General features: G+C 43.2%; 1 protein-coding gene across 1 annotated transcript in view; it reads left to right on the top strand.

Annotated features, from left to right (window-relative positions):
- Positions 1-21,320, top strand: part of GIPC3 (GIPC PDZ domain containing family member 3) — a 230,337-nt gene that overhangs the window by 139,338 nt on the left and 69,679 nt on the right. Inside the window, exon 5 of the mRNA XM_075204898.1 lies at positions 8,739-8,820. Coding sequence (XP_075060999.1) covers positions 8,739-8,820 — 82 coding nt within the window. The remainder of the gene's footprint in view (positions 1-8,738; positions 8,821-21,320) is intronic.

Here is a 21,320-nt window from a genome sequence, read left to right as displayed (position 1 = left end):
AGTTTTCTGTCCTAACTGAAGGGAAATAGGGATAGTGAGGCAATCATTACTACAAGGAACTGACTGACACTGAGAGAAGAGGCCCAACAATACACCTCCCAAACTCGTTAGGCCTTGTCGTTTCCCAGATGTTTGGGACAAGAACTCAGAAGATGGCCACTCTCTCCACAATACAGACACAACTTGTTCCGAAATCTCCTCTCCCTTTCTTCGGCCGACAGGCGGGTCCTCCCCAATTGCATAGGTTCTTCAGGAGGAAGAACAGGGGTTTGGAAGTTGGGGGCCAAGCGAATCATACTGCGCCAAGATTGTTCTCTCTCGGAATTACGCTCCTTGAAACGCAAATCAACCTTGACACAGAGGGAGATAATATCGCCTTTGATCCGATCTGAAAGGCCCTGCCAGAACGTAGCTACTATAGCTTAATCGTTCCAGCAAAGTTCAGAGGCCACTGTTCTGAAGTGGACCGCATACTGTCCCACAGACAGGTTTCCTTGACGAAGACATAATAAGCCGGTAGCGGCATTGGATACCCTTCCTGGCTCATCGAATATCTTCTTGAAAGTGGACAAAAAGGTGTTGAGGTTATACAGAATGGGATCATTCCTCTCCCAAAAAGGGGAAGCCCATGCTAAAGCTTGACCAGACAACAGTGAAATCACATAGGCCACTTTTGCTTTTTCAGAAGGAAAGTTCCCTGGCAACAGCTTGAATTGTATGGAGCATTGATTTAAAAATCCTCTGCAATATTTGGGGTCCCCATCGAACTTAGGTGGGTTAGGTATCCGTAACTGCGAGGAAGAAGCTGCCGCTATGGGCGGGCTTTCTGGGACTGCAACCGCCGGCGCAGGTGGTCCGCTAGCCACCAGGGTGTTCTGGACAACATCCAACCGGGTAGATAAACTATTGAGGAATTTTAAAAGTTGCTCTTGGTTAGCCTCTTGCTTATCCATCCTTCCCACTAAATGCTCCAACAGATCTTTTGCCGCTGAATCCATGGTCAGAGCAAACTGTAACAGATACTGGATTACTACTACTAATCTTGATTAGCGCTGGCTTACCTGAGGAGCGGAGTCTAACGATCGTCCCGATGTTCACCAAGAACCGCCGCAAGGCGGGGTGGGCTTCGCTGCCAGGAGTCGCAGGTCGCGGTCCTCAGGTTCGCCCCAAGATGTAGTGCAGCGGGGTGGAGCGGAAGATGCGGAGTCAATCAAGCCGGGTTGGTACACAGGAATGGAGGCAGGCAGAATCAGGAGGCAACTCAGAGTCAATCAAGCCGGGGTCGATACATAGGTCACAAGAATAGAGGGATGGTCAGCAAGCCGGGACGGTACACAGGGGTTGGAGAGCCAGAATAGTCTAACAAGCAGAGATCAGCACACAGGAAGACTCAGGAGACTGGAAGACACAGCAACCCACGAAGCACAGAAGCCAGGAACAGGTAATTGTTGCTCTGACACTCAGCGAGTGTCAGAGTGAGATTTTTATACTGACAGGCATTCAATATCCCCGCCTATTGATTGCGGTCATGTGACCGCCGAACCCGGAAGTGCGACATCCGGACGGAGCGGCAGAGAGCAGGTAAGTTTTTAACAGCTATAGATCTAGTACCGGGTTCCAAGTTGCCCAAAGGGCGTCTATATTCCCTATCCATCCCTGAGACTCAGGCTATGGAGCAGTATGTGGAGGAAAACCTGAAGAAAGGGTTTATTCGTCCATCGAAGTCTCCGGTAGGAGCAGGTTGCTTCTTTGTGTCTAAAAAAGATGGCAGCCTTAGGCCTTGCATCGACTTTCGTGGCCTGAATAACATCGCTGTTAAGAACACGTATCCTTTGCCATTGATTTGTGTCCTGTTCAACCAGCTCAAAGCAGCCACCATTTTCTCAGAGGTGCCTACAATCTCATCCGAATCAGAAAAGGAGATGAGTGGAAAACTGCCTTTAATACTCAGTCGGGACACTATGAGTACCTTGTAATGCCATTCGGTTTATGCAACGCTCCGGCAGTCTTCCAGGACCTGATCAACGATGTATTACGGGAATTCCTTAGAAAAACTGTTGTTGTCTATCTGGATGACATATTAATCTATTCCCAATCTCTGTCTCAGCACCGCCAGCATGTCCACGAGGTCCTTCTGAAATTATGGGAACGTCATCTGTACGCAAAACTTGAGAAGTGTGAATTCGAGGTGTCCACAGTGGCCTTCCTGGGGTACATCATCTCCTCATCAGGATTCACAATGGATCCTGCTAAAGTTCAGGCAATTCAAGACTGGGTCCTCCCTACTAACTTGAAGGCGATCCAAAGATTCCTTGGCTTCGCCAATTATTATCGAAGGTTTATTGGCTCCTTTTCCTCTTTGGTGGCTCCTATCACCGCCCTCACCTGAAAAGGAGTTGACCAAGCTGAGTGGTCCCCGGAAGCATTGGCAAGTTTTTCAGCTCTGAAAGCTGCATTCATTTCTGCACCAGTTCTTAGACACCCTGACCCAGAACATCCATTCATTGTGGAGGTAGACGCCTCAGATGTTGGTGGAGGTGCTATTCTCTCCCAGAGAGACCCGCAGAGTAAAAAATTACATCCTTGTGCTTATTTATCTAGAAAGTTTTCGCCTGCTGAAATTAATTACGGTGTTAGAAACCGTGAATTGCTGGCTATCAAGTGGGCCTTGGAGGAATGGCGACACTGTTTCGAGGGAGCCGCACTGTCACGATACCAATGAGGGACCACTGGATCCTGGTAGTTCACCGAAATTGCTGTGACTTCAGCCAGGCGGGCGGAGTCTAACAAGCGAAAGGTTTTCACCAGTGATTCCCGCAAGGGAATATGTACTTCGCGGCTTCCACTTGCAGGTCACGGCCCCCTAGGGAAGTTCCCAGTGAACCACGAGAGAAAGAGCGTAGAATAGGTAGATGGAGTACACGGGAGGTAGAAATGAAGTAGCGCCTCTGGAGAACTGGCCGTTGCTACTGGCAACCGGAGAGGAGACGAGCCAAGGATTGTCACTAGGAGCAGATATACATGATGGACTGCTGCATTGCCACTGGAGGTGATAGGGATAATAATGCGATGTAGCCACTTGGAGTAAATTAGCAGGAATAGACTGCGGCGTAGGAGCCTGGAGGCACAGGAACTCTTAAACGCAGAGTAGGAATCCCCAGGACCTTGAAACGGCAAAGGAGCTGTATCCAATGCAGGAGTCAGAGACTGACTGAAAGAACCAGCACAGAGTTTAGGTCAGAAGGTATTTTATAGTGTAGTTCCAATTAGGCAGCCAATAGAGGGCAGTAAGAACACAGAAAAGAGTTAGGACGTTCTGCGCATACGCAGAATCAGTAAGCGCCGAAGAGGAAGGAGAGAGACAGCGCTGGACGGACTGCAGCAGCGTGGAACCAGGTAAGTGAAAAAACTGATAGAGTCAGGCGTGGACCCCGCGGGAGGCAGCGGGTACACACACCGGCTCCCAGGAGGATACAGCGGGAGTCCGGCGTGTGACACGCACATATTATTACCATCTTCACTGACCATAAAAACCTCCAATACATCCAGACCGCAAAAACTTTGAATCCAAGGCAGGCCCGCTGGGCCTTGTTCTTCACCAGATTTAAGTTCCTCGTCACGTTCCGTCCAGGTTCAAAGAACACCAAAGCAGATTCTTTGTCCCAAAGTTTTATGGCGCTTCATCCTCAGTCTCCTGACCCACTGCCTATTGTCTCCTCGACCTCTATTCATATTGGACTAACTCGGGGTCTGGGAGCCACACTTCGCCAGTTCCAGAAAATTGCTCCAGATCAGACACCTGCTAATAAATTATTTGTTCCAGTTCATCTAAGAAAATCCGTCCTCATGGAGAGTCACGACAACCACTCAGCGGGTCATCCTGGAATTCATAAGACCATTGAAATTCTTTCCTGCTGACTTTGGTGGCCCACTTTATCTGCCGATGTGGAGGGATTTGTCCGTGCTTGCCCTGAATGTGCCAGAAATAAATCATCTAGAAACCGTCCTCCTGGTCTACTGTTACCCTTGCCTATTCCAAGCAGGCCTTGGACCCATCTTTCGATGGAATTTATTGTCGACCTTCCATTATCCTCGGGTCATAACACCATTTGGGTAGTCGTGGATCGGTTTAGTAAGATGGCACATTTCATATCCTTACCCAAACTACCAGATGCCAGAAGTTTGGCCACCTTGTTTCTTACACATATCTTCCGTCTGTCTCGGATCAAGGGTCCCAGTTTATTGCACAATTTTGGAGATCCTTTTGTAATTCCATTGGAATCAGTATCAGTCTGTCCTCTGCTTACCACCCTCAGTCGAATGGTCAGACAGAAAGAACCAACCAGTCCTTGGAACAGTTCCTACGCATCTATGTTTCCAAATTCCACAATAACTGGTCCTCTCTTTTGCCCTGGGCGGAATTCTCTTACAACAATTCCTGCCATTCCGCAACACACACATCCCCATTCTTCTGCTACCTCGGGTTCCACCCGAAATCCAACTCTTTCTCTTCTGCTGTTCCCGTTTGTGATTCTGGAACACCTGCCTTCACTGCCAGGTTGAGGTCTGTTTGAAAAAAGGTGCACTCTGCGCTAGGTCAAGCTTCCCAAAAATCCAAATCCTTTGCTGACTGCCATCGTGGTCCATGTTCATTAAAGGTGGGGGATCGAGTCTGGTTGTCCACACGGAACATCAAGTTGAGGAAACCTTGCAGGAAGCTGGGGCCCTGATACATTGGGCCATTTTCAATTGAGAAAAAGATAACTCCAGTGGCGTTCAGGCTAAAACTACCACCTTCTTTAAAAATACCTTCTACATTCCATTGTTCTCTTCTAAATAAAGTCGCTGCTCCCAGCAAATTCAATCAGCCTTCCTATAACAGGCCCTGGCCTCTGATTGTGAACGGAGACCATGAATACATCGTCGAAAGAATCCTTGACTCAAGGAAGGTTCAAGGCCAAGTTCAATTCCTTGTACATTGAAAGGGTTATGGCCCTGAGGAGCAATGATGGATACCACAGAGGCGTCTTCACGCTGGGAAACTCATTAAAGAATTTTTCAAGAAGTTTCCCACGAAGCCTGGATATCTGGGTTCCTTGACCCCTCCTCAAGGGGGGGTACTGTTAGTGGTTGCGGCAGCCACGGGCACCACCGCGACTCTCCTGGGTCTGCTGGTGACGTCCCGGCCATTGATACGGTAACCGGGGCGTCACTTCCGGTTTCTGTGTCCCGGTTGCCTGGGCAACAACCGGGATGCTTTGGTCTCCCTGATGCCGTGCTGTCAAACAGCCGGGCGCGTGCGCACAGGACTAGGTAGGGCCAGCCCTGAAAACTGTGTAGGATCAGCTAATCAAGGCTGATTAAAGCTTTAGGTTACTGCTGGCACTCTGTATATACGATTGGCTGCAGGCTCTGCATGTTATTTATTCTGATGCTGGGAATACATTTTGGACTGCGTTCTGATTGGCCATCTGTAATATTTAAGGCAGTGAGGACTGAGCCTCACTGCCGGTTATAGCGTCCTGTTCCAGTTCTGCTGCCTGCTACTTTGTTCCTGTGATTGGTGTTTAACCTGAGATTGACTACATGTGTATGACCTTTGCCTGTTCCTGGACTTTGAACCTCTGCTAGTGACCCTGATCTTACGCCTGTCCCTGGATCCTGAACCTGTGCCTGTGACCCCTGACCTTGGTTTGTTCTCTGGATACGTTGTCTACTGCCGGCCCAGATTCTGGCCTGGACCCCACGCTGCTGTCTGTCAGAACACTCTATTCCTGGGTTCTCCTTAGCCGGTTTACATCTCTCGACCACCCTCTGTCTGCAGTCAAGTCTGTCCCCACCAATAGGGGCAACAGTGAACACCAGACTTCAGAGCAGACTCTTGGTTTTGCTGTACCGGCTGGAGTGGTTGCTAACATTAGTGAGGTCTTCATTGGTCCAGGGTTAATGATATTCCAGTTGCCGACTGGGCATATTTCAGTTCATTTGATCCTTTCAAAGGGTGAGGGGCAACTTCCCCTAACTGTTGTCTACTTGTCTTCCCTCTGAATAACCAGTTCAAACAGACCCACAGCCAAAGTACTTTTGAGTATTAATCTCATATTGCTTATGTCTTGTGACCGCTAGATGCGATCGCTACTCTGTCCAAACCGGGTTAATGCTGGTGAAATAAGCTTTAATATGAGACCAAACTCTTTACTTTTTACAAGACCTGAACCATAAATATCTTAACTATAGTATTATCAATGCATAAATAAACAATCTAATACATTTTATTAATAAATAAATGTGTATTATTTACAAGTGTAAGTGCGAATGTAAATGTGTGTGTTATGAATCCGTGCTATTGCATCATAACAAGTGCCGTATATTATTTGCAATCGCACGGTAAGACAATATTAATCTATTTGGTTTACTTCACCCAATTATTTGACTTCTTCACAAGTGACAGGGTCGCATAGGCGGTCCATCCTGTCACACAGGCATATTAAACCAGAGGCCACTGGTGGAAGACCGAATCACAGTAGAGTACAAAATACATACGTTTTGGAAAGCCACAAGGTAGAGGTGCAGTAAATGGGGATGACAAGCAAGCAATTTGGCTCACACCACAGGTAAATGGCTAACCTTTACAAATGGAACTGGACACGGGATCAGCAGTCTCTGTAATGTCATAGCAGGATAATAAACGTCATATCAAATTAGATAAAACTTCACTGCTGTTAAAAGCATATATAGTAAGATTGACCTAGGTGATGTGTACGTGCAGATGGAGATAGAAGATGATTCAAAGCTTACAATTAATCCACACAAAGAACTTTACAGGTACAACCGTTTGGTGTTCGGTATCGCTTCTGCCCCTGCCCTTGGCAACGAGCCATGGAACAAGTTTTATAAGGGGTCCCTGGTACTTACTGCTATCTGGATGACTTGTCCGGGGTAGTAAAATTATTTCAACCCTATGATAATGCCGGAGTGAACTTTAATACGGTGAAGTCCACAGACACTGTATTAGTTCCTGCTCCAAGTTTACCGGACATACATGAGGACCACCGTTACCCTCCTCGGGTAAGATGTAAAACAAAGACTGAACTTGAAAGAAGGAGGGGGAGAGGGCATTTATCTGCATGGGGAGGGAATTGTTAGATATTGTGAAAAAAATCATCTGTCAGCACACTGAATAGGCGTTATATGAGACTATTTCAATATAGGACTGGAAGTGTATATTTAAACACATGCTTAAGCAATCCGATCCTCAGGGACAAAATTGCACAGAGTCCCTTTGAAGGAAATATAGTGTCCCAAAACCTACTAATAATTGTAGGACAGATAGTGCATTCCATTGTTAGGGTTAAGTTGGTTATTGGAAGTATATCCACTTCTCTCCCCTAATGAATTTTCAAAGTGTCTTGCAAGTACAGGTGTTTTGGTGGAGAAAACTCCAGGATAAGACAGCATGGCATATATTTATAAATAATAATAATAATAATAATAATAATAATAATAAAAATAATAATTTATTATTAAAGTGTTTAACACACTGTGCCCTCCATTATTTTCCTGTTTGCCTTCTTCATCATGCGACTTCTGGTCTCCCCCCCTGCTCCTGTATCAGATTCTGTGCCTGTGCCCTCCTTTATTCTTCTATTTGTCCTCTTCACTTACCTTTCTATAGCCTATTTCTCTTCTTTTTCTTCTTCTCTGTTTTCTTACTTCCGCGCTTGCTTGTCCGTCGCATCGTGGCTCCTCAGTGCTGTGTTCCTCACTAAAAATGTCGGGCATGATGACGTCACACGTGACATTCAGTGCGAGCGCAGCACGGAGGAGGGGAACAGGGAGGCAGCCAGATCGCCACCGCTTGACCATAAAAAGGTAGGTTTCTTTTTTCTTTTCTTTTTGACTTCAGAGCCCTGCCTATGGGGCCCCTTGCCCCAGGGGCCCCCGGGCAGTTGCCCAACGTGCCCAATGGAAAAGACAGCCCTGTTATGAGTATCAACTTTCACCGATCTTTCGTATAGCAGTCTCTAGAAGGGTGAATTTACACACTCATGGTATAAATTGTATATTGTCCAGAACAGAGAAAGCACTTAATTTATAGCCCTCACTCTTTTATAATACTTGCCTTTTGTGTGGTGGCACTTTTTATTTTGAGCTGTATTTTTTTATGCTGAATTAAAGTATTCTATTTAATTTGGATTCCTTGTTATAAGAAAGAGTGCACAGACATTTCCACTCTACAAAAATACTTGACTTTTGCACTAGATCTGAGCTGTTGGAGATCAGGTCCCTTCCTTGACAAATTTCGATTACACTTTGATGCAAAAGCATATTTCTAAGCCATTTTGGACAATTTTAAAAACACTTCAAACATAATAAACACAATACTAAATGAAACAGTTTTATTCAATTAAGTGTGAACAGTTGGATTTTAATGGGTTGTGTACATATTTGCACAGTGCAGCTCTTGAAACCAAACCAAGCCACTCTTCTAGTTTATAGAAGCATGTCCTAAGAGTGGAAGTTCACTGGTTGGATTACCTAGGTACACAGGTGCAAAACCATAGCATTTTGCAAAACGCATCCAGTGCACTTTGAAAATCAGCTCCTAAGTGGTCAGTTGTTTGTTGCACTTTTGTTATTTTCACTGCAAGAGATTTAGCATCAATATACAATATAGTAGTATGACAAACAAACTGTAGTAGTACAATCTTGATATTTGAGTATTATTTGTTCTGCAGCCGAGTGATGGGGAAGAGGAAGCTTCACGTAAGGTGGATGACCTGCTGGAAAGTTACATGGGAATCCGGGATATGGAGCTTGGTAAGATTTACATAAAATCTACTTGTTATAAAGCTTTTGTTTGTAACCAGGTTGATAAAATTATAAGTATGATTTCTGGTTCTATTTTTCATATTTACCTTCTGAATAAAGTCCACAAAAATAAATTTAGCCTTTAAGAATATGGTTGTTGTTTAAACAGATGTCAAGAGTAAGCAGAAAGAGGAAATACGGTAAGTTGACAGTTGTTGGAGAGGAAACCACTGTAGAGCAAGTTCTAAAGCTCAGCAAATACAGTTTAAAACTCAGTGTTTCTGGTTAAGCATCACTTTTGTCAAATAATGTCGCAATGTTATAGATGTTGACAATAGAGCTTAACTAGAAAATATAGAGACCTGAGGTTTCAAACAAGGTCTTGGTGTTGAATGTTTGAAATCCCCTATGGTATCAGCAAACTTACATGGTAGGGGGTAGGTTTCATATATACTCATTGCCCCATATATGAAACATAAATCCAAATAGAAATAATTTAATAGAAACTGAAAAGATTGTAATGTGTGGAGGTAGCAATAGAATATAAAATATAAGAAAAATATGTATTTTTTCCCTGCAAGTAGCTAAGCATTAAAAACTGCATTAAAAATATCTAGATTGTTCTCTTTTGTGACTACAGCCTTAGTTACTTAACTTACCCACCACATTTTTGCTGAAGATCAATTGAGTGTCTGGTCATATGGGGAATTAATATAAAGTTTCCTTTCCTTCAACATTACAGGAAATTGGGATGTAGCTAATTTATTTTTGAATTGAGAAATTGCACAACTGATCATAGTTTCCAGTAAAAATTACTTAAGGAATCAGCTAAGTGACATGTTGGTGTCAGGTTTAGTGCAATACTTTTCCAGTTCAATTTGTATGTATATCACTACATGTATGAGAGACATCATTCTTAACTTCATGTGCTATAAATGGATTAGGGTGGTTCATAGTTTTGTTGCTGTTATTTAGACAGAACTAGAGATGGATGGGCTCAGTTCCACGAGAACCGAACCCACCCGAACTTTGCCTATCCGAGTACTGAGCCGAGCAGGTTCGGTACTCTCCCGCCCACTCCGATTCCAAATCGAGGCCGAACGTCATCGCGAAGTCGTCGGATCTCGGGACTCGGTTCTCGCGATACTTGAAAAATATAAATACCTGCCTCCACAGCAATCCATCGCCATTTGACAGAGGGAGAGAGCAGGGTGTAGTCACAGGCTGAATAGAGCAGGGACAGAGAATACAATTCTGATTACAATTCTGATTACAATTCTGATAACAATTGATAGAGAAGAGAGGAGGATAGAGGAGTCTTTTTTTTCAATATTTGGCGCTACAAGTGCTTTGGGAAGGAGTCTTTTTTTTCATTATTTGGCACTACAAGTGCTTTGGGGTGTCCCCCATTCTTTTGCATTAATATTTCTGGCTGTCAAAAGTCCTATCTGTCAGCAGACTTAAAATATAATATTTAGCAATCCCGAGTGCTTTTGGGGTGTCCCCCATTCTTTTGGATTAATTTTTCTGTCAGTCAAAAGTTCTATCTGTCAGCAGACCTAAAATATAATATTTAGCACTCCCAAGTGCTTTTGGGGTGTCCCCCATTCTTTTGCATTAATATTTCTGGCTGTCAAAAGTCCTGTTTGTCAGCAATCTGAAAAATCATTTTTAGCACTCTCAAGTGCTTTTGGGGTGTCCCCCATTCTTTTGCATTAATATTTTTGGCTGTCAAAAGTCCTATCTGTCAGCAGACTTAAAATATAATATTTAGCAATCCCGAGTGCTTTTGGGGTGTCCCCCATTCTTTTGGATTAATTTTTCTGTCAGTCAAAAGTTCTATCTGTCAGCAGACCTAAAATATAATTTTTAGCACTCCCAAGTGCTTTTGGGGTGTCCCCCATTCTTTTGCATTAATATTTCTGGCTGTCAAAAGTCCTGTTTGTCAGCAATCTGAAAAATAATTTTTAGCACTCTCAAGTGCTTTTGGGGTGTCCCCCATTCTTTTGCATTAATATTTTTGGCTGTCAAAAGTCCTATCTGTCAGCAGACTTAAAATATAATATTTAGCAATCCCGAGTGCTTTTGGGGTGTCCCCCATTCTTTTGGATTAATTTTTCTGTCAGTCAAAAGTTCTATCTGTCAGCAGACCTAAAATATAATTTTTAGCACTCCCAAGTGCTTTTGGGGTGTCCCCCATTCTTTTGCATTAATATTTCTGGTTGTCAAAAGTCCTATCTGTCAGCAGACTTAAAATATAATATTTAGCACTCCCAAGTGCTTTTGGGGTGTCCCCCATTCTTTTGCATTAATATTTCTGGCTGTCAAAAGTCCTGTTTGTCAGCAATCTGAAAAATAATTTTTAGCATTCTCAAGTGCTTTTGGGGTGTCCCCCATTCTTTTGCATTAATATTTCTGGCTGTCAAAAGTACTATCTGTCAGCAGACTTAAAATATAATATTTAGCAATCCCGAGTGCTTTTGGGGTGTCCCCCATTCTTTTGGATTAATTTTTCTGTCAGTCAAAAGTTCTATCTGTCAGCAGACCTAAAATATAATATTTAGCACTCCCAAGTGCTTTTGGGGTGTCCCCCATTCTTTTGCATTAATATTTCTAGCTGTCAAAAGTCCTGTTTGTCAGCAATCTGAAAAATAATTTTTAGCACTCTCAAGTGCTTTTGGGGTGTCCCCCATTCTTTTGCATTAATATTTTTGGCTGTCAAAAGTCCTATCTGTCAGCAGACTTAAAATATAATATTTAGCAATCCCGAGTGCTTTTGGGGTGTCCCCCATTCTTTTGGATTAATTTTTCTGTCAGTCAAAAGTTCTATCTGTCAGCAGACCTAAAATATAATTTTTAGCACTCCCAAGTGCTTTTGGGGTGTCCCCCATTCTTTTGCATTAATATTTCTGGCTGTCAAAAGTCCTATCTGTCAGCAGACTTAAAATATAATATTTAGCACTCCCAAGTGCTTTTGGGGTGTCCCCCATTCTTTTGCATTAATATTTCTGGCTGTCAAAAGTCCTGTTTGTCAGCAATCTGAAAAATAATTTTTAGCACTCTCAAGTGCTTTTGGGGTGTCCCCCATTCTTTTGCATTAATATTTTTGGCTGTCAAAAGTCCTATCTGTCAGCAGACTTAAAATATAATATTTAGCAATCCCGAGTGCTTTTGGGGTGTCCCCCATTCTTTTGGATTAATTTTTCTGTCAGTCAAAAGTTCTATCTGTCAGCAGACCTAAAATATAATTTTTAGCACTCCCAAGTGCTTTTGGGGTGTCCCCCATTCTTTTGCATTAATATTTCTGGCTGTCAAAAGTCCTATCTGTCAGCAGACTTAAAATATAATATTTAGCACTCCCAAGTGCTTTTGGGGTGTCCCCCATTCTTTTGCATTAATATTTCTGGCTGTCAAAAGTCCTGTTTGTCAGCAATCTGAAAAATAATTTTTAGCATTCTCAAGTGCTTTTGGGGTGTCCCCCATTCTTTTGCATTAATATTTCTGGCTGTCAAAAGTACTATTTTTCAGCAGTCTAGAAAAATAATATTTAGCACTCCAAGTGCTTTTGGGGTGTCCCCCATTCTTTTGCATTCATTTTTGTGGCTGTCAAAAGCCATATTTGTCAGCAGTATCTAAAAAAATTTGTAACACTACAAGTGCGTTGGGCTCATAATGGATTCTAAACAGTCCACATATGAGCAGAATCAGCAACCAGGTTCTGTCACCAGTCCTGATGGTAGTGTTCCCAGTACGTCATCTGGGATAGGCGATGTCAAACTACACAGTCTTTTGAAATGAGTCAAAAAAACACCCCCCACCAAAAAAAATTTACCGTGTTGAAGCGCAAAAGAAGTGTAACTGAGGAAAAGTTAACGGCCGATAAAAATAAAATTGCCAACATGCCATTCTACACACGCAGTGGCAAAGAAAGAATGAGGCCTTCGCCTTTCTCTATTAGTGGCAGATCAAAACATGTTACTGAGCCTTTTTCTTGTACAGACACTCGTGACCAAGCAAGACCAAGTAATTTGTAGTCTAAAAGTGGTGCACAACTACTGTTACGCGTGAAAGCCAAGCTGCAAGAAAACAGTAAGGCATTAGAGGATAATGTATGCTCTGAATCACAAATAACACCAATCCCTGGGGAGAGTCCATCCACCAGTGGTATGTCTAATCGTGAGCATTCTGTTAGTGACAGTGTACGCATAAAGAAGGTTCCTTTCAGCAGTTCTGCTGATGTGTGCCTTAACAGCCCAAGTATAGTCGGTGATTCACCAATTGAGGATGCCACTTTTGAATTAGAAGAGGATGAGGGGGAGATTTGTGTAGGCGACGAGGGCACTAATGATGATGTTGATGATTATGATGCAGACAGATACCAAATTGCCTTTCTCAATTTTTATTTATATTCTAGACTCTATAACGGCTGAATAGTTTACTATTTTACTCATGGTGGAGAGGGGGTCTGATGCAGACAGATACCAAACTACCTTGGTCCATTTTTTTTTACTTTCTAATTCCACAGTCTATGCAGGCTGCTTTTTTTCTATTCACCTACAAGTGGAGGGCGGGGGGGGGGGGGCATAGATAGCCACCAAACGACCGTGGTCCATTTATTTTTACTTTCTAATTCCACAGTCTATGCAGGCTGCTTTTTTTCTATTCATCTACAAGTAGAGGGTGGGGAGGGGGGGGGCATAGATAGCCACCAAACGACCGTGGTCCATTTATTTTTACTCTCTAATTCCACAGTCTATGCAGGCTGCTTTTTTTCTATTCATCTACAAGTAGAGGGTGTAATATACACCCAAAGATGATGGCTGCAATGCCAATAGGCAAAGATGAAGAGGAAGACAATCAGGTTTGTGTGGAGAATTAAGGACGGCCTACCAGGGATTAAACTGTTTTCTTCCTAATTTATTAGCTTTAGAATTACCTTACTTATCCAAGAAACAGGTGGAGCACTAAAATAGGTTATTTTATGCCAAAAAACATTGATTTTTAAGCAAAATTGCAAAACAAAACCAAACAAAACCAAAACACGCAAGGGCGGTTTTGCAAAACCAAAACCAAAACACGAAGGTAATCCAGATCCAAAACCAAAACCAAAACCAAAACACGGGGGTCAGTGAGCATCTCTAGACAGAACTAACATCATAAAATAAGTGAGGAAAAGCAGTGATAAGTGACATTTTACAAAGTATACAGATAAGTAATGTGTTAATGCAGTGAAAATAAGTAATTTTTCTTTCAGAAAAGAGTGATACATAGCCATAATTGATATTTGTATTACATATTATGTATTATTTATTTTCCCAAATAGAAAGCAATCAGTCACAACATTAAAAAAATGCAGAAGTCTAGTGAATAACATTGATTATCTTATTACAAGGACACCTCTCAAGGGGTGGGATACATTAGACAGCAAGTGAAGTCAGTTCTTCATCATCATCATCATCATCACTATTTATTTATATAGCGCCACTGATTCCGCAGCGCTGTACAGAGAGCTCATTCACATTAGTCCCTGCCCCATTGGCGCTTACAGTCTAAATTCCCTAACATACACACAGACATACAGAGACTAGGGTCAATTTTTTTTTATAGCACCCGGAGGAAACCCACGCAAACACAGGGAAAACATACAAACTCCACACAGATATGGCCATGGTCGGGAATTGAACTCATGACCCCAGCACTGTGAGGAAGAAGTGCTAACCACTTTGCCACCGTGCTGTCCATGAAGTTGATGTGTTAGAAGCAGGCAAAATGGACAAGCGTAAGGATTTGACCGACTATGACAAGAGCCAAATTGTGATGGCTAGACGACTGAACATTTCCAAAATGACAGGTATTGTGGAGTGTTCCCTGGTATGCAGTGGTTAGTACCTACCAAAACTGGTCTAAGGAAGAACAACTGGTAAACCGGCGACAGGGTTAGGGGCATCCATGCCTCATGGATGCACGTAGGGAGTGAAGGCTGACCCATCTGGTCCAATACTACAGAAGAGCTACTGTAGCACTGTAGCAAATTGCTGAAAAAACTTCATGCTGGCTGTGATAGAAAGGTGTCAGAACACACAATGCATTGCTGCTTGCTGCGTATGGAGCTGCATAGCTGAAATACGGTCAGAGTGTCCATGCTGACCCCTGTCCACCGCTGTAAGTGCCTATAATTTGCACATGAGTGCCAGAACCGGACTATGGATCAATGGAAGAAGGTTGCCTGGTCTGATAAATCATGTTTCCTTTTGAATTATGTGGATGGCTGGGTGCGTGTGTGTTGTTTACCTGGGGAAGAGATAGCACCAGGAAGCACTATGGTAAGAAGACAAGCTGGCGGACCCAGTGTGGTGTCCTGGGCAATGTTCTGATGGGAAATCTGGTATTCCCTTTTGGCCTCTTTCAGAATGATAATGCACCTTGCCACACTGTAAAAATTGTTCAGGAATAGTTTGAGGAACATGACAAGGGTAGGGATGTGCACCGGCCACTTTTGGTGTCTCGTGTTTTGTGTTTTGGATTCGGATTTGCTTGAGGTTTTGGGTTCGGATTTGTTTTGCAAAACACCTGACGAAAGGTTTTGGTTCGGATTTAAGATTGTGGATTCGGATTTATTTTAAAAAAAACATAAAAAGTGCTAAAAACCAGTTTTGTGTTTTTTTTTTCACTCCTACGCTATTATTAACCTCAATAGCATTCAATAACAATCATTTCCACTAATTTCCAGTCTATGATGAACACCTCACAATATTGTTTTTAGGCCAAAAGGTTGCACCGAGGTAGCTTGGAATTGTTCTGGGCCCTCCCTCCCACCCCTCGCGAGATTCGACGCGAGACTTGGACGACAGAGCCTCATTTTCATTTTTTTGCCCGCCGGAAATATCCAAACAGTGCTCGAATCCCGTTTGGATCCGCACTGTTCGGGTGGGCTCGGATTAGCGGAATCCGAGCCCGCTCATCTCTAGACAAGGGGTTCTAGGTGTTGGCTCCAAATTCCCCAGATCTCAATCCGAATGAGCATCTGTGGCATGTGCTGGAAAAACAAGTCAGAGTCTTGGATGCCTCACTTATATATGTCACGAGCACGGTCCCAGCTGCCGTGACTTTGGGGTGTTTGCTATATGAGGTTGCACACGATTCCAGCCCGCAGTCTCTCTTCACCTATCACACAGGTTATAGACCTATTGAAATGCCCCCAAACTGCGCTCACACCCCCAGACACTTCAGGTTTGCCACCACCTAATGAATACTGGCAATGGGACCCCAATATACTGTCCCACACTGGCACACAAGGCTTTTAGCTATCCACAGATTAGCAAGACCCACATCAGCAAGCACAGTGTTAACTCTTCACACCTCCAGACTGTTACACAAATGTAAATGCAAGCACACACAGCTTGTTAATCAAATGTATCAGCCAATCACACGCTGGGTTAAGCTATTTCTTCTTAACAGACTAATGGATTCGTTAGAGTATCAAGGACGCAATACATTAAATTATAGATTTAATATACAAAAGAACAGGGCATTCAGATATAAAGAAAAATAATTAATAATGTTGTTATAATTATGTTTTTATGTGACTGGAGCAAGGAGAGCTCAGCGCTACCATGACTGGTGCTATCTCCCAGGAAAATCAGTTTGCTCACAGCTGACTGATCTCTCTATAGTGATAAAGAGTTGGTTGCAGCCAAATACCAATACTTCTGGCCGTATGGTGGGGATACTGGCAATTGACCATTGTGCTCGTGAGAAGGAAAGGAGTTTGCATAAATGGGTGCTACAAGCGGATCCACAGTCTTATGAGGAACTTGCAATGGCAATAGACCATTACTCAGCACTGCAACACATGTCTAAGGCTCCAGAGGGGAATCCAAAGCTATTGCTCAAGCCAAAGTTAACACCACGGCTGGCGGGGCCAGTAAGAAAAGATTCTCCACCTATCTGTTTTGAATGTAATGAACCTTACTTCTGTGCTGAATGTCCAAAGCAACAGGAACTAATGGACTATGGCCGAGGTCAGCCTTTCCTAGTTGCTGCGCTATGTCTTTCTCCATGTGGGGTCCTTCATCATTCTGAGTGACTGTCCTGGTGAGAAGGTGTGCTCTTTTAGCCCTGGTGGGTTTGGGGAGCGAGTTGACATTAGTCTCCAGTTCTTTGGTTCCAAAAGAGGTATCTGCAAGGTTTCCCAAAGTGAAGGTGCTGTGCATTCATGGAGGTATCATGGAGTACAAGCAGACTCTCCTTCCAATTACCCTATGAGGCCAAATGGTTGAGGTAGTGACTACTATAGCCCCAAAATTACCGTACCCCCTTATCCTGGGGCGTGACTTTCCCATGTTCCAGGAGGGTTTAGTGACCAGATCCAGTTGGACATATTGGCAACTGACACACCGGCAGAAAGTCTAATCTTAAAGGAACCTGTCCAACTCTCACTAGAGCCAGGACAAGAGACAACAGAACTGTCGCCTATGGATGCTGAATACAGGTTCATAACAGTTACTCATTCCAAGTCTTACCCAAGGAAACAAAAGGGGAAATTGAGCCAATCATTTATCAGTAGCAATGTCATGGAGACTTTGGGGTCAGCAGAGGAAGCTGAGAACTGGTTCCCAGTTCAAAGACTCAGTGCATTGCAGGACTTTGCTAGGGATCAACATAATGATGCTACCCTAGAAACTGCATTTAGATCTGTGGTAAAAAATAAAGATGTGGTGAAAGCTGCCAGGCCGGCAGAATGTGTACCGTATTTCTTTATTAAAGGGGTTTTTTTTGTATAGGGCAGTGGTTGTTCATTTAGGAGAGGATAAGACTCTGGAAAGAGTTTTACTACGCTGTTACTAGCCAGGAATTCATAGGGCTGTAAAAAGCTATTGTTTATCCTGCCCAGATTGTAAAAATACCTCTCCAAAACCTGATTACAGGGCCTCATTCTTGTATAGAAAGAAGAGAGATAGGGCCTGAGTCAATAAGGAGAGCAAAACATAAAAAAGGAGTAAAATTTGCACCTGGGCAAAACCATGTTGCATTGGAGGGGGAGGTAAATTTAAAATGTGTGGACAGATTTATAGTTGGGATAGGACATGTCCTAGATCAACTTTAAATTTCAGTGTAATAATAAAGCTGTCAAGTATTTGTGTGCTACATAAAAAAACAGCCAGTATTTAACTTATGTGCAAAATAATAAGCTGATTTGCACCCCTTCAATTGTAACATGGTTTGTCCCAGAGAACATTTACTCCTTTTTTGCCTTAATGACTCAGGCCCATAGAGTCTGCCAGTTGGCTAAAAGTCAAAAATGACAAGTTAAACATGTCGCTTTACTAAAAACCTGGCATGAGGTGACTTCACTGGGAGGGCATAGACTAGGACATAAACTTAAAAATGCTGATGTCCACTTCCATAAAAATGCACCTCCCGCAGTACCTACTTCACTGGGGTTGATGAAGCCAAAGGGATGGGTGTATGACAAAGAGGGTAGTTTAGCGCTCCCCACGGAGTCAGCTTCGTGTAACTGGATGAAGCTAAGAGGAGGGGTATGTGGTAGAGATGAGCGCACTCGGATTTATGAAATCCGAGCCCACCCGAACGTTGCCGATCCGAGTCGGATCCGAGACAGATCTGGGTATTGGCGCCAAATTCAAATCTGAAACTGAGGCTCTGACTCATAATCCCGTTGTCGGATCTCGCGATACTCGGATCCTATAAATTCCCCGCTAGTCGCCGCCATCTTCACTCGGGCATTGATCAGGGTAGAGGGAGGGTGTGTTAGGTGGTCCTCTGTCCTGCTATATCTCGTGCTGTTCAGTTCAGTGCTGTGCTGTGCTGTGCTCAGTCCAGTGGTGCTGTGTCCTGTGCTCTGTCCTTCTGAGGTCAGTGGTGCTGCTGGGTCCTGTGCTGTGTCCTGTTCAGTCCAGTGGTGCTGTGTCCTGTGCTCTGTGCTTCTAAGGACATAGTTATTTCCCCAATATTCCCCTGTGTTTAAAAAAATAAAAAAAAGTTATTTAAAAAAATACCAAAAACTAATTTAATTTTTTTTTAATTACCACAAAATTTGCACAACCAATCCTGCAGTATAAGCCCATTGATACTGCAATATTACCAAGTTCACACATTCAGCAGTAAAAGTCCAGTGGTACTGCAATATTACAAAGTTCACACATTCTGCAGTATCAGTCCAGTGGTGCTGTGTCCTGTGCTCTGTCCTGCTGAGTTCCGTAGTGCTGCTGGGTCCTGTGCTGTGTCCTGTTCAGTCCAGTGGTGCTGTGTCCTGTGCTCTGTGCTTCTAAGGGCATAGTTATTTCCCCATTATTCCCAAGTTTTTAAAAAATAAAAAAAAAGTTAAAAAAAAAATAATTATTTTTTTTTTTAAAAAAAAAAATATAATTATAACCAAATTTACAAAACCAATCCAGCAGTATAAGCCCATTGGTACTGCAATATTACCAAGTTCACACATTCAGCAGTAAAAGTCCAGTGGTACTGCAATATTACAAAGTTCACACATTCTGCAGTATCAGTCCAGTGGTGCTGTGTCCTGTGCTCTGTACTGCTGAGTTCAGTAGTGCTGCTGGGTCCTGCGCTGTGTCCTGTTCAGTCCAGTGGTGCTGTGTCCTGTGCTCTGTGCTTCTAAGGGCATAGTTATTTCCCCATTATTCCCAAGTTTTTTTAAAAAAAAAAAAAAGTTATAAAAAAATAAAATAAAAAAATAATTATAACCAAATTTGCAAAGCCAATCCAGCAGTATATAAGCCCATTGGTACTGCAATATTACCAAGTTCACACATTCAGCAGTATAAGTCCAGTGGTACTGCTATTACAAAGTTCACTGATTCAGCAGTATAAGTCCAGTGCTACTCTCCTGTGCCGCATATAATTTTTAAAGGCTTTGCCGAGTGTGTGTGGCTTAGGGGTACGCTCTCTTGTGCTACATATAATGGAAAACCAAAATTTGGAGGATAAAGTAGGGAAAGATCAAGACCCACTTCCTCCTAATGCTGAAGCTGCTGCCACTAGTCATGACATAGACGATGAAATGCCATCAACGTCGTCTGGCAAGCCCGATGCCCAATCTCCTAGTACAGGGCATGTAAAATCCAAAAAGCCCAAGTTCTCAAAAAATAGCATAAAGAGAAACTTAAAATCATCTGAGGAGAAACGTAAAGTTGGCATTATGCCATTTACGACACGTAGTGGCAAGGAACGGCTTAGGCCCTGGCCCGTGTTCATGACTAGTGGTCCAGCTTCACCCAAGGATCTAAGCCCTCCTCCCCCCCCTACAAAAAATTTAAGAGAGTTATGCTGTCAGCAACAACAACAAAACAGCAAAGAACTCTGCCTTCTAAACAGATGACATCACAAATCCCCAAGGCGAGTCCAAGGGTGTTGTTGGTTGTGAACCCTGACCTTCCCATCACTGTACGGGAAGAGGTGACTCCATCCAGCATTTGCAGCACGCCCTCTGCATATGCTGGAAGGATCACCCACAGTCCAGTTACAGATTTGGCTAATGAAGGTGTGAATGTTGTACACCGGGAGGAGGATATTGATGTAGCTGGCGCTGAGGAGGATGTTGATGATTATGATGCAGACAGATACCAAATTGCCTTTCTCAATTTCTATTTATATTCTAGATTATATAACGGCTGAAAAGTTTTCTGTTTTACTTCTAGTGGAGAGGGGATCTGATGCAGACAGATACCAAACTGCCTTTGTCCATTTCTTTGTATATTTGAATTTCTAATTCTACAGTCTATGCAGGCTGCTTTATTTATATTCAACTACAAGTGTAGGGCGGGGGGGGGGGGGGATAGATAGCCACCAAAGTAACGTGGTCCATTTAATTTCACTTTCTTGCTCCACAGTCTGTGCAGCCTGCTTTTTTTTATCTTCAAAGTATTTATATTTACAAGCCTTGCAATCTAAATTAACTAGAGATAGTGACGTGGTAGAACTCCAAAAGGCAGTTTGGAAGCCCCTGTACAAACTGGCTCTATTTTTTAACTGAGTTGTTTCCCCTCCAGTGTGCACTCGGAAAGAGTTTTTAGTGCAGCGGGGAAGCTGGTCAGTGAGCGGCGAAGGAGGTTGCTTCCTCACAACGTTGAAAAAATGATGTTTATAAAAATGAATAATCAATTCCTCAATGGAGTACAGCACTGCCCTCCAGACAGTACAGAGGGACTGTGGTTGTGGAGTCCAGCGGGGACGAATTGATAATGTGTGAGGAGGAGGAAGTACACACTGTAGGGGGAGAGGAATCAGAGGTTGAGGATGAGGACGACATCTTTCCTCAGTAGAGCCTGTTTAGTTTGTACAGGGAAAGATGAATTGTTTTATTGGTGTGGGGGCCGAAACAAACCAATCATTTCAGCCACAGTTGTTTGGTAGGCCCTGTCGCTGAAATGATTGATTTGTTAAAGTGTGCATGTCCTATTTCAACAACATAAGGGTGGGTGGGAGGGCCCAAGGACAATTCCATCTTGCAACTTTTTTTTTGGCATTATGTG

This window comes from Mixophyes fleayi, chromosome 1, assembly GCF_038048845.1.
Source record: "Mixophyes fleayi isolate aMixFle1 chromosome 1, aMixFle1.hap1, whole genome shotgun sequence".
Classification (NCBI taxonomy): Eukaryota; Metazoa; Chordata; class Amphibia; order Anura; family Limnodynastidae; genus Mixophyes; species Mixophyes fleayi.
Note: the sequence above shows the minus strand (reverse complement) of the source record. Positions and strands in the feature narration are given on the sequence as shown.